Source organism: Egretta garzetta, unplaced genomic scaffold, assembly GCF_000687185.1.
Source record: "Egretta garzetta isolate BGI_Z169 unplaced genomic scaffold, ASM68718v1 scaffold163, whole genome shotgun sequence".
NCBI classification, from domain to species: Eukaryota; Metazoa; Chordata; class Aves; order Pelecaniformes; family Ardeidae; genus Egretta; species Egretta garzetta.
In genome coordinates this window covers 4,122,638-4,133,641 of record NW_009259308.1, presented here as the reverse complement: position 1 = coordinate 4,133,641, position 11,004 = coordinate 4,122,638, and the positions used below count along the sequence as shown (strand labels likewise).

The 11,004-nt window shown below is 51.0% G+C and overlaps 1 protein-coding gene across 1 annotated transcript; it reads left to right on the top strand.

Annotated features, from left to right (window-relative positions):
- The first annotated feature begins 2,336 nt into the window (after positions 1-2,336).
- Positions 2,337-8,990, top strand: AK4 (adenylate kinase 4). The gene is made up of 4 exons (XM_035891829.1): positions 2,337-2,451; positions 4,877-5,049; positions 5,392-5,510; positions 6,843-8,990. The coding sequence occupies exons 1-4, from the start codon at positions 2,403-2,405 to the stop codon at positions 6,955-6,957; spliced, it is 456 nt and encodes a 151-aa protein (XP_035747722.1). The 5' UTR covers positions 2,337-2,402; the 3' UTR covers positions 6,958-8,990.
- Positions 8,991-11,004: the final 2,014 nt, after the last annotated feature.

Here is an 11,004-nt window from a genome sequence, read left to right as displayed (position 1 = left end):
CCTCCTCGGGCCAGCAGCAGGACCTCCTGCTGCAGCTCCAGCCCCTGCAGATGCTGGGCTCTGCCCTGGGAGCAGCTCTGCCCTGCCAGCAAGTGCGTTCCCTGCAAGCCTGTGGCAATGTGCAGACCATGTGAATAAATATAAAAAAATGTAGGCGGATGTGATAATATTTATGCCCTAGCAGGTCTCCATGCTGGTTGCGTAAGACATCACGTATTATTTTCATCCCCACGTCCTTTGCTTCCCCAAGCAGGAGAACTGCCAGCAGTGCTGGCGACGTATGGGCAGTGACAAAAAGCTTGTCATTGAAAAAAGGTATTTTCTGCTGCTCGCTGTGCCTGGCAGCCACCATGGCTCTGAGCAAAGAGCTGCTCAGCAGGGTGAGCTGAAAATGCCTTTATGGAGCAGAGGGAAGAGGATGCACCGTGGTCCAGTGACTCAGCCCTACAGGCTGTGAGTCAGCGCCCGCTGCCTGCCCTGTTTTGGAGGCAGGTTTCCAATGGGGAGTGTGGCTCGCCGGGCAGCCCTGACCTGCCCCACTTTCCTGGCGGGCATCGTCCACAGGCCATTCTGGGAGCCTGCGAGGTTTCCTGTATGCACCTTGGCCCCACGCTCCTGGGGAAATCCGTGCAGGCTATGTCAGGCTCCCCTCTTAGATCAGATGAACTGATATATCCAGGAACTGTATATCTTGCAAAAAAACCCTGCTGCAGCTCAGGAGTGCAGCCCGTGGCCAGATGCACGCGCCTGCCTGGTCTGACATCTTCCTGCAGTCTGGAAAACCAGAGCCTGCCTCCAAATGCAGGATCCTGTCGCTTTTTTTAGAGAGGACTCATACTTTGGGAGGGCTAAAATGTGCTGTCCTCAGCAAAAAATCTTGCAAAAATTGATTGCAAAATTATTCATTTCTGGTGACAAATGCTATTTCAGCTGCCGTCGGAAGAGAGCAGAAGAGGTGTTGATCGGGTCCTGGTCCAAGAGGAAAATGCTGGTCCCCTTCTGGTGGCAGGATCAGACTTGTCACACATGATGGCAAAGAATATTTGCATTTCCCAAACAGTTTCTTTCTTTCTCCAAGTGGCTGAAAGAAAATTGCAGGCAAACTGTAGTGTATGAAGCAACAGAATTTAGTGCATTTCTTCTTGAAGTAACATCTGCTGTGCCCCAGCTGCAATAAAAATGTAAGCAGAATAAACCCTTATTACACTGGCTTCTTGGCCAGGCTGCCGTGAAGGTGGATCCAGACATGATGTTACCTGTGCAGAAACCACTGCTGGCTTCTCCTCCAGCACTGTTGGTTCCAGTGGAGTGATGTGGGGGAGACCCAGGCAGGCGCCTGGTAAGGTATATTTACCTTGCAGTTACACCACAATTATGTTCTTAAGGATTTGATCTTGAAAATCATTTTCTTATCTGAGCGTATCTCAACTTGAGGCTCTGAAGTCTTAAAGCTCTTTGGATGGGAAGCCGTCTTCAGCTTTCAGCAGCGATTTAACAAATGCTTTGGGGTTTGGGTTTCTCATGAGGTCGCTGGTGATGCCTGTTTATTGTCACATTTCGCACGTGAAATGGTGCATTTGCACCTGTTCATATTGTTTATAAATGATGATGCCAGCTTCTCCTGATGGTGGTTGTACATGGAAACTTTGTGCCTATGAGCCAAATGCTGCCAGATCTGCAGGCATTGCTCAAATGCATCATTTGTCCTCATGGTTTTACTGGAAACCTCCTTTAAGGCACAGGAATTTGCAGCTGTGGCTCAGTGCATATAGGAATAGGCATTATTAGCATCCTGTGTTTGGCACTGACATTGCTTTAAAGCAAGAGTGAGCCAGGCAGAGGGATGTTGGCCAGATCTGCGGTTGGGGATGGGGTGAGCATCCCGCCAGAGGTACGTGGAGGTTGGTTGCATCCTTTGCAGCTGGTCCATGACATTTAATATCCATGCCAGTGTCACCTGTAACCACACCGGTGCCTTCTCCAAAACCAAAGGAGCTTCGTGTGTAGCATGTGGTGTGTACATCCAGCGTGGCAAGGATGGTCCCGGTGGCCCTTGCTGCTGTCAGCCGGCTGACAGGGCTGCGAGGGCTTGGCCAGTGTGCGCTGTGATCCTGCGTTCGGGTATATCAGGCATTTCCATTTCTGCAGCACCAAAAGGACTGTGTGGACCCTGGCTATCAGGAGCAACATTATGAGCAGAGGGATGCTGCCAAAAGGCTCCTGGATAAGTGATTTGGAAGGACAGGCAGAATTTGAGGGGGAGTGATATTTTTTAAGCAGTACCTTTTTTTCCACCCCCCCCCCCTTTTTTTTTTTTCTTCTTTTCTGCAGAAGTTAGTGTCTTGGCAAAGCAGTACCTTGAGCGAGGCCTTCTGGTGCCGGACCATGTCATCACACGTGTGATGATGACGGAGCTGGAGAAGCGGCGAGAGCAGCACTGGCTGCTTGATGGTAAGTACGCTGCCGGTGTCCCCTCTGGATGGGAAAATCCCAGCCCCCTTTAAAACATTGTTTTTGCTGCTAATGGTTTGGCAGCACTAGGAGAGAGAAAAAACAGAAGGTGCCTTTGCCGGTCCTGCCGGCCATGGGAGGAGAGGCAGGAGCCAACCTGCTGGCAGAGACATCTGCCCACGGGTGTTTCTTCTCTCTGCCCCGAGTGTGTCCAGCTGAGCCCTTGGCACACATCAGGGAAAGGGGCAGGCAGGGAAAGGAGATGGGTGTTTCATAAAGCAGAGCCAGTAAGCAGAGCAGGGCCGGAGGCAAGCCAAGAAAAACCTCTTACCGCCTCCGTATCTGTGCGAAGGAGCTACTCATCCCAAGCCCGAAAGCTACCTGAGGTGCGGGTGGAGAAAACGCTGAGAGCAAACTGGCAAGGCAAGTGGTGAGAGGAGCAGCAGAAGGTTTGTTTGCCAGGAGCTCCTGCAGCCCTCGGCAGTGAAGCTGCCTGCCAGCAGCCGTGGTGCATCGCTGCTGGTGGCCTGGGAGCTGGCAAGTGCCGGAGGCAACTCTAGAAATCACACTGGGGCTTGGTTAGGGGATGGGACAGGGCTTGGCGGGTTGCACTTACCTGCAGTGTTGGGCACTGGCAAGTGTGACAAATGGGGATGAGTGGCCGTGGCTGTTGTAAGGGGAGAAACCCTCCCTTGCCAGTTTGCTGAAGCTCTTTGAAAGAGTCAGTGAATACATAGATAAGACTGAGCCACTTGATTTATAACAGACTTGGGCTTTCAGAGAGCTCTCAGGCTCCTGATAGGGAAAGTACAAAATAGTTTACAAATAAAGTAAGTCTGCAGTTTAGTGCCATGGGCTGGAGGGCTGGTGGAGCCGGGCTTCTTCCCCACATGGCCGTGTGTAGCCCCAGAGGAGGGGTGGCTTGTGCAGGGGCTTGGGGTCTGGTCAAGCTCTTCTCACCCCAGCGGGCACTGGGGATCTGGCAGGGTCAGCACTGGGGGTCTGGCAGTGTTGCTCCACTGGGCTCGTGGAGAGGATATCAGAGACCTCAAGCCCTGTAATAAGCTGCGTGTGAATCCCCACTATTAAAATTTCATTATTCTTACCGTGATGCCACTTAATTCCTGAGGGAACATGGCAAGTAACAAATATTACAGCAACAAGCACTGCATAAACAAGTACATATTTCATTGTATTAACACTCTGGCTTTTCAACACATTTGTGGAGGTTTGCATTGACACACTCAGATCTGGGCTCTTGCAGCTTGGGATGTCGATTTATCGTATGACCCCTAGCAGCCTGGCCTGGGGACCAGCTCCTGTTTCGTCACAGCTTTACATCCAGAGGTCCCGCCAAGGATGCCGCAAGGGTGAAGCAATTCCGGTAGTGGGCTTGTAATGAGGATTTCGGGAACCGCCTGCTTTGTGTGCTGACCTCCACTTACACCAAGACGTTTGAGGGATGGGCTGCCCCATAAGCTAAAGTCTGAACACAGGCAGCAGCGATGCTGGCAGCCCTGCGCGGTCACATTTTTCCTCCTAGTTTTGAGGCAATTCCTCTGCCTGGGGGCATGAGCGGTGGCTGCAGTCAGAGCCCCACTCCAGCAGTACTGTGACAAGGAACGTATTTATTTCAAGTGATCCGTTTGATAACATAAATATCAGACCGACTTTACTTGGTAAGACAGACTAAATATATTCTTTCTCATAACGGCTGATTCATTCCCTGTGCTGATGTCCTGACAAGCTCTTGGCTAATAATACTCTGCTTGGGAAAAACCTGGGAGGTCTTAGAAGATTTTTAAAAGGGTGTAACAAAAGGTTAAAAAAGTGAAAAAAGGGTGTTGTCAGCAGAGAAAACTGGAGAGGAGACCGGCTCGGAGTCACCCCTGGTTGTGGTTTGGCAGCACCCGCTTGCTGGCTTTTCAAACAAAAGTTACTGCCTGGTACCTTCGGAGGACGGGGGTTTCAGAGAGCTGGGTGATGGCTGTGCAAACCATTTTATTGCAGTCTTCTTGAAGTCCTCCATGTAAATCAGTAGTGTGTTACTCATCTGTGTACAACATTTTGTTTTCTTCAGGTTTTTCTTTCTAATTCCAGCATTTATCCCCGTTTTGTTGTTGCCTGTGCCCTCTTACTTGCCTCCAGCTCCTGTGCAGGGATGCGAGCCCTGCATCAGACACGACTTTGCAGGAAAACATGAGCCCACGGTGACCCATGTGTTGTATTTCGGGAGTCGGTGCTGTAGGAGCTATTTTTTATTGTAGCCATATGGTGGATGCCTGTCTTTCACACTGCTTGTGCTATAGCGAGGAGCCGCAGTGGTTTTGCAGCTCGGGGACTGCGGGGTGGGTGCTTTTGGCTCCCATCACTGCTGCTTTCCTGCCTCTCCCCACAGCCCCTTTCTGTTGCGGTGCCTGCACAGGTTTCCCTCGGACGCTGGGGCAAGCCGAGGCACTGGACAGGATCTGCGAGCTGGACCTGGTGATCAGCTTGAACATACCCTTCGAGACGCTGAAGGATCGCCTGAGCGCCCGCTGGGTCCACCCGGCCAGCGGGAGGGTGTACAACATGGACTTCAACCCCCCCCATGTCCAGGTAAGAGCCCGAAGCATGACAGTGGTGGTGGCTGGGAGCAATTCACAGAAGAAGATCAGAGAAGCCTTTCTCTGCCTGACCTGAGATCGTAAAAAAGCATTGGGGAAGAAATCCCAGGTAGTAAACACTGAGCACCGGAGGGCTTTGCCCTTAGGAGCCAGCCTGAAGAGGTTGTGCTGAGTATTAATTAGGAAAATGAGTTTTATGTTAAATGCTGTCTGAGAATGCTCAATTGATGCAGAGTGGGACGAGGCATTTGGCAGTGGTTGTGTGGCAGGAAGCTGCATCATGGGCTATGGGGCTGGTGGCTGCAACCCCTCAATGGTGTTTGCCTTCCTGCAGGGCATCGATGACCTGACGGGTGAGCCACTGGTCCAGCGTGAGGACGACAAACCTGAGGCCGTTGCTGCCAGGCTCCGAAAATATAAAGATGCTGCAAAGCCAGTAATAGAGTTGTACAAGTGAGTTGGACCATGTGAATAAATCATGGCGTGCCTGTAAAAACAGGCATGAGTGCTGTTTCCACCAGCCAGTCCCATGTCCCCATCTCGATAGCCCAAGGAGCCCCAGCATGGTCCCCAACAGATTTTGGGGGGCAGATCATTGCATTCAGTGGCACAAAGCCCAGCCCTTCATTGCAGCCAAGCCTTGGCCCTGTTTGGAGGGAGGAGGCTGATGTAAAGAAATTCACAGCTCCTGTTTCTCTTGCTGGGCTCCACAAAAGGCTTTGCCAGTGCTGGCGATGGGAGGGATTTTTTGGCTGCGGCAGAAGGCACTTGCAAATCCCTTCTGCCCCCCAGCCCCACTGCACAAGGTGGGAAGCCTGTTTGCTTTGTAGGGGTGCTGCCCATCAGTGCTACAAAACCCAACCAGTTAAGAGTTTTAGCTTCCTTTTGGGTGAGTGTCCTCCAGCACACGAGATGGAGAAGGTCTGAGATGTTCAGAGCTGTTGCTGAGCGAGCCGAGTGTCTGCGGGCAGGTGGGGACGGTGATGTTGCAGAGAGCAGCTCCCCTCCTGCACGCACCCATGAGCTGCTTTCTACCCTGCTTCAAAGAAAGCCGTTCACCCTGCACTGTGCAGATCGGTATATGCTGTGCAGTCATGCTGCAAAAAATCAGTCCAGGGCCCCGAGGCATTTAGGTAAAGTAGAGGATGATTGGCAAGAGGGCAGGAAAAGAGCAAGACTTCGGGGCTGGCTCGGACGGGGCTGGCTTGGATGGGTCTGCTGTGAGCACAGACATGTTTCAGGGCTTGTCCCTTCTGTGCTACTGGTAGTTTGGGGAAGTCGTTCCCTGGCCAAGTTGGGAATAGATGGATTGCTGTAGCGTGGCAGTCTGCTGCTGAAAGGGAGTGAGCACCTGGGAGCATTTGTAAAAGCAGAAGTGGTCCATGGGGGCCCAAAAGTGCCCTTGGAGGGGAGAGAATCGGGGCCCTGAATTTCCCACTTGCTTAAGCAACATGAATAAATCCTGCTGATTTACATCTCTAAAGCACTTCAGAGAATGAGTGGGGGACGAGGGTGAGCTCTCCTGGGTAATGTGATTATTCGTGGTTATCTGGGTTTGGCTCATCCATGTGCAAGTGCAGCTGGGCTCCTCCCAGTGAATGCTGCGGATGGGAGCAGGCGCCACTCATCCCCTTTATCCCCCTCCTCTTGCCCAAAAAGCCATCGGTGAGCTTCCAGCCTGGCCAGGCTGTCTCCTGCCAATAGCCAGCCTGACTGCAACCTGACCCTTGTCCTCAGGACCGCAAATACCCCTGGTACTGACTTCTCCTTCCATCTCTCTTCCAGGAGCAGAGGCATCCTTCACTCCTTCTCGGGGACAGAGACCAACAAGATCTGGCCATACGTGTACACCCTGCTTTCCAGCAAGATCCCACCCGTTCTCTCAGATGAGGAGCACTAAACAGCTTGTGCCAAGGACCAAGAGTTAACGCCATCACGGATTTGGTTTCTCTGCGTGGTGCTGAGGCTGTGCTCAGATTAGGCGATTGTGTGGTATCTGAAGTCCCTTCCCCAGGTGTACTGGGTGACATCAGTGGACAGATGATTATAGCCAGTATCGGGGCGAAAAGGTCTTTGGTTATAAGGTCAAGTCTGCTAGAATAAGGGTTTTCTTTTTCTCTTTTGAGGCTATAAAGTATTCCTGCCTACGGTCCAAGAACACACATGGATCAGCAATGCAAACCTGGTTAATGACCATGCCAGGTTTACACAGCTTGCCATGCTGTCCCTGCCACCCCCATACAAACCCCAGGCTCTGAGCCTACAGTGTGCCATCCCGTTGCTCCACGGTACTGTTTACTGCAGATTACTCTCTAGGTTGGGGTTTTTTTCTATAAATTATTTTCTATTAAATTTATTTCTCAGAGAAACAATGCTCTAAAAAGGAAGACTTAGCCCAGTGGGAATTGGTGAGCAGCATGGAAAGTGTGTACACTGCAAAGCTCACATTTCCAGCATTTCTACACATAGAAGAGGGAAAACATTGGAAGTAAAACACACCCTTGTGCTTCTTCCATAGAGAGAGGTGAAACCCCTGTTATAAAAAGCTGCTGTACGGTCTAGTTTTTATGAGATGCTGTGACACTGAGCAGGATCTGTGCTGGGGATGAGTTGCACTCCTTTGTGCTTACCTTGTTTATAGCTTTTAATACTACAAGATACAGTCATGTTATAAGAGTTTCTCCCAGAGATTTATTTTAATGTGTGCTTCAGTTTTGGGGAGAAATGAAGTCATTCCATCTTGTGTGCTGCCTTTGTCGCTGAGGTCCCCCGGAGATTAGGTGTTCCCTAAGCGGTACCTGCTGCAGCTGCAGCATCTCCGGCAGAAGCGGCTTCCTCCCCACGAACCCCCAGAAGGGCGAGAGCCTTCCCTTCCCTGGGATGCGTGTAGGGGCTGCCGAGGGCCATGCCCAGGGATTTCCCCAAGATTTGCAGCTCCTCCAAGTGTGTTGCTCCTCTTCTCATGCGCAGGAGCTTTGGGGCCAGGTGGAGTGGCTTTTCTCAACTGGAAGTACTGTAACCCTCTTTGATGGTCGGATGCAGTACCTAAGCAATGGGGATGTTCTTTTTGTCTCCTCGAGTTGCCTTATTTTATAGAATATATATTTAAGAAAAAAGCAAGATGTGTATTTTTAAAGGTTTAAAAAAAAAAAAAGCGCTGAATTTTAGCATCGACTTTTGGGAACTCTGCATGAAGCTGCTTGCGTTTGCAGAGCATGCCGCAGTCTGCCATGGGTGGCTCAGCAGGGAGGCAGAAAAGCTGTCACTCCCCTACACCCGTTTGATTAATTAGAGCAGACTGGGCAAGTTTCTGTTGCTGAAATGTCACTGTTTTTATTTTTGCTTGGAGAGTGGCCCTGCAGCAGAGGAGGTGGAGCTGACTGACTTTTTTAGGGTTGCATGGGCTCTGTGTGCGAAACTTCAGCGCATCCCGGGAGTCTTTTATCCCTGCTGAGCCACCTGCATCCTCATGCTGTCAGAGGAGCCCCTGATGTTTGCTCTCTCCGTTGGAGGCAGTTTTGCTCTGGTGTTCTCCCAGTAATGGAGCCAGAAGCCGTCGGGCATCTGCCGAGCGGGATCTCTGCCCATGTGCTGCCTGCTTGTCGCCTGCCTGTTCGTGAGAGCAATGAGGCAGCAGCAGCAGGGGAGGGCTCCGCATCCCACTCCAGATGAGCATTTCCCAGGTGGGAGTGGAGGGACTGCTGGGTTTCACTGCTGTCCCGGGGGGCCTTTCCATCCCCCCAGAGCTCCTGGGCTGCAAGGATGGAAATCTTCCACCCTGCAATGAAATCCTATTTAAGAAAGGTTTTAGATTTTCCCATGACCCTTGGAAGAAGGTCTGGGCCAGTTTTAAACACAACTCTAGAAATAGCCAAAATGTGCATGCTGTTTTCTTTCTAGCAGCGTTGGGCAGGAGGGGATGATGGGGGGGTGGGTTTTCCTTTCCTGCTGCAAGATGCCTCCTTGCAGAGGGGCTTGCCCCACGCAGCGCCCAGCAGCAGGACAGGGCTTGCAGATGCGTTTGCCCCAGGAGAGCCTCCCAAGCACTTGTTTTAAAGGCTTTGAGCCCTGTAGTAGATGTAGAATTCCCACAACTGTGCATGAGCCCTCGGGATAGATTTTTCTACAAGAGTTGTCTTATAATACATTTTCATAGACCAAATACCAGCAGGGATGAGGTCCTGGAGCGATATGTGTCCCTTGCCTTTCCTCCCCACCCCACTCCCCTTCGGTACTTTACTGTGAATCTCACACCTTTTCTAAAGCGACAGCAATTTTGTACCAACCCAAGATACTGTGTGGTGGGAGGATGGTCTCCCCGCCCGTGGGGCACCACTGGCACGTCACGACGAGTTTTCTTCCTGGAGTTTCTTCCTGGTGAATTGCCGCAGCTGTGTTACTGCTCGAAAGATGTAAATAAATTTTTTCTCCTGCTTATCCCTGTGTTGGCAGTGTCTGTGTTTATACCTGATCTCCACTAAAAGCTGGGCTCTGCATGAGCCCTTGCCCTGTGCTGAGGCTGCGGGGTGTGCCTGCAGGTAGTGGGTCGTTTTTGACCTGGGGTTTCTTTGTAGAAGAAGCCGATGAGGAGTGAGGAGGAGGAGGGGAAGAAAAGGAGTCAGAGCATCTCCACCTGAACACAGGAGAAAATCCCTCAATAAAGGGGGGTCCCCCAGGCTTTGGGCTTGGCCACAATACTGCTGTTTGGGTCCTGTCTTACAGCCAACTCCTTTATCTGATATAATCCAAAATATCAGTTGAGAAGCCAATTCTGACATTGTGGATGATGCCGGTTGCTCCTGCCCTCCCATCCTTGTTTCACATAAAGTGGTTTTTATTTTCCTATTTAACTTTCCCCAATAAAAGTAATGGAGAGCATTAGGCACAGCAAGGCTCTGGCTATTGCCTGTGCTCTGTGTAATCCGTCACATGTATTTTGGTAGAGGGAATTAAAAGCCGTAAGCTGAAGTGCCTCCACCCGTCACTACCGGCTTGCAGATCCAATCTTTTTTGCTTTTTTCTTTAATTCTCAAATAGCAGCTTCGGGGCCCTCGGTCCCCTGTTTGGAGTAAGCAGAGATCAGAGATGATTAGAAGAAGTAAAAAAAAAAAAGGGTGATAAGTAGTGAAACCATTGCCTGGCAGGTGAGAAAGCAGAGGAATTGGCTAGGGTCGGCCTTGGCATCTGTGGGCGAAAGAGCTGAACCCAGCGGGAGGAGTGCGGGTGATGCCGGGGTTCAGGGTCGTGGCAATCTGGAGGCAGAGAAGGGGTGTATTGCCTCCATGCAACTCTGTCTGAGAGTGCAAGGACAGATAAATACAAGGAGGGAAAAGAGCTACATAAGCTAAAAAATGAACTTGGTCTCAAAACAAAAGTTTGGAGGTCAAAAAGCAGAGGAATACATGAGGACTGCCAAAATCAAGCTGAGAGCAAAGCCTTGGCTTTCCCCAAATGCCATCAGGGGACCTGGGGTGGCACAAGGGTCGGCATCTCCGTCCCTTCAGCGTGACCTGCATCATGTGCTGGGGTGCCTTCAGCCACCCCATAATGGGGGGGGTTCTCCCCAGCTGCAGGGGACACACACCCAAACCTGGCACGGCCAGGGACGCAAACAAACCGCCCTGTGGGGCTGCTAAATATTTCTTTGAATTTCAGAACAACACTGAAAGCATTAAAATTCCCCCCTTTCTCTTATATTTGTATATATTGTGCAATATCGATCCCTTCATGTAAGGTTTGTCATATATTATTTGCTTTCTGCTCTCCACACTGCTTATTTACAGTCCAGTTATTTTAACTTGCCCTTTCACGTCTCTGTCCCCAGGGACCTGTGCCTTGAACTCCTCTGTTTTTTCTTCATCAGTCATTACACGGCTCCGCTTCCCCTGGGCGTTGCGCGGAGAGATTAAAGCTTCTGAGATGCTCTGATAGGGTGGGGATAGGGGAT

Excerpts from the sequence above, each read along its gene's own strand:
- AK4 (XM_035891829.1), top strand. The coding sequence starts at position 2,403 with ATGATGACGGAGCTGGAGAAGCGGCGAGAGCAGCACTGGCTGCTTGAT. Across the intron at positions 2,452-4,876 it reads GCAGCACTGGCTGCTTGATG|GTTTCCCTCGGACGCTGGGG; the intron begins GTAAGTACGCTG and ends GTGCCTGCACAG. Across the intron at positions 5,050-5,391 it reads TCAACCCCCCCCATGTCCAG|GGCATCGATGACCTGACGGG; the intron begins GTAAGAGCCCGA and ends GCCTTCCTGCAG.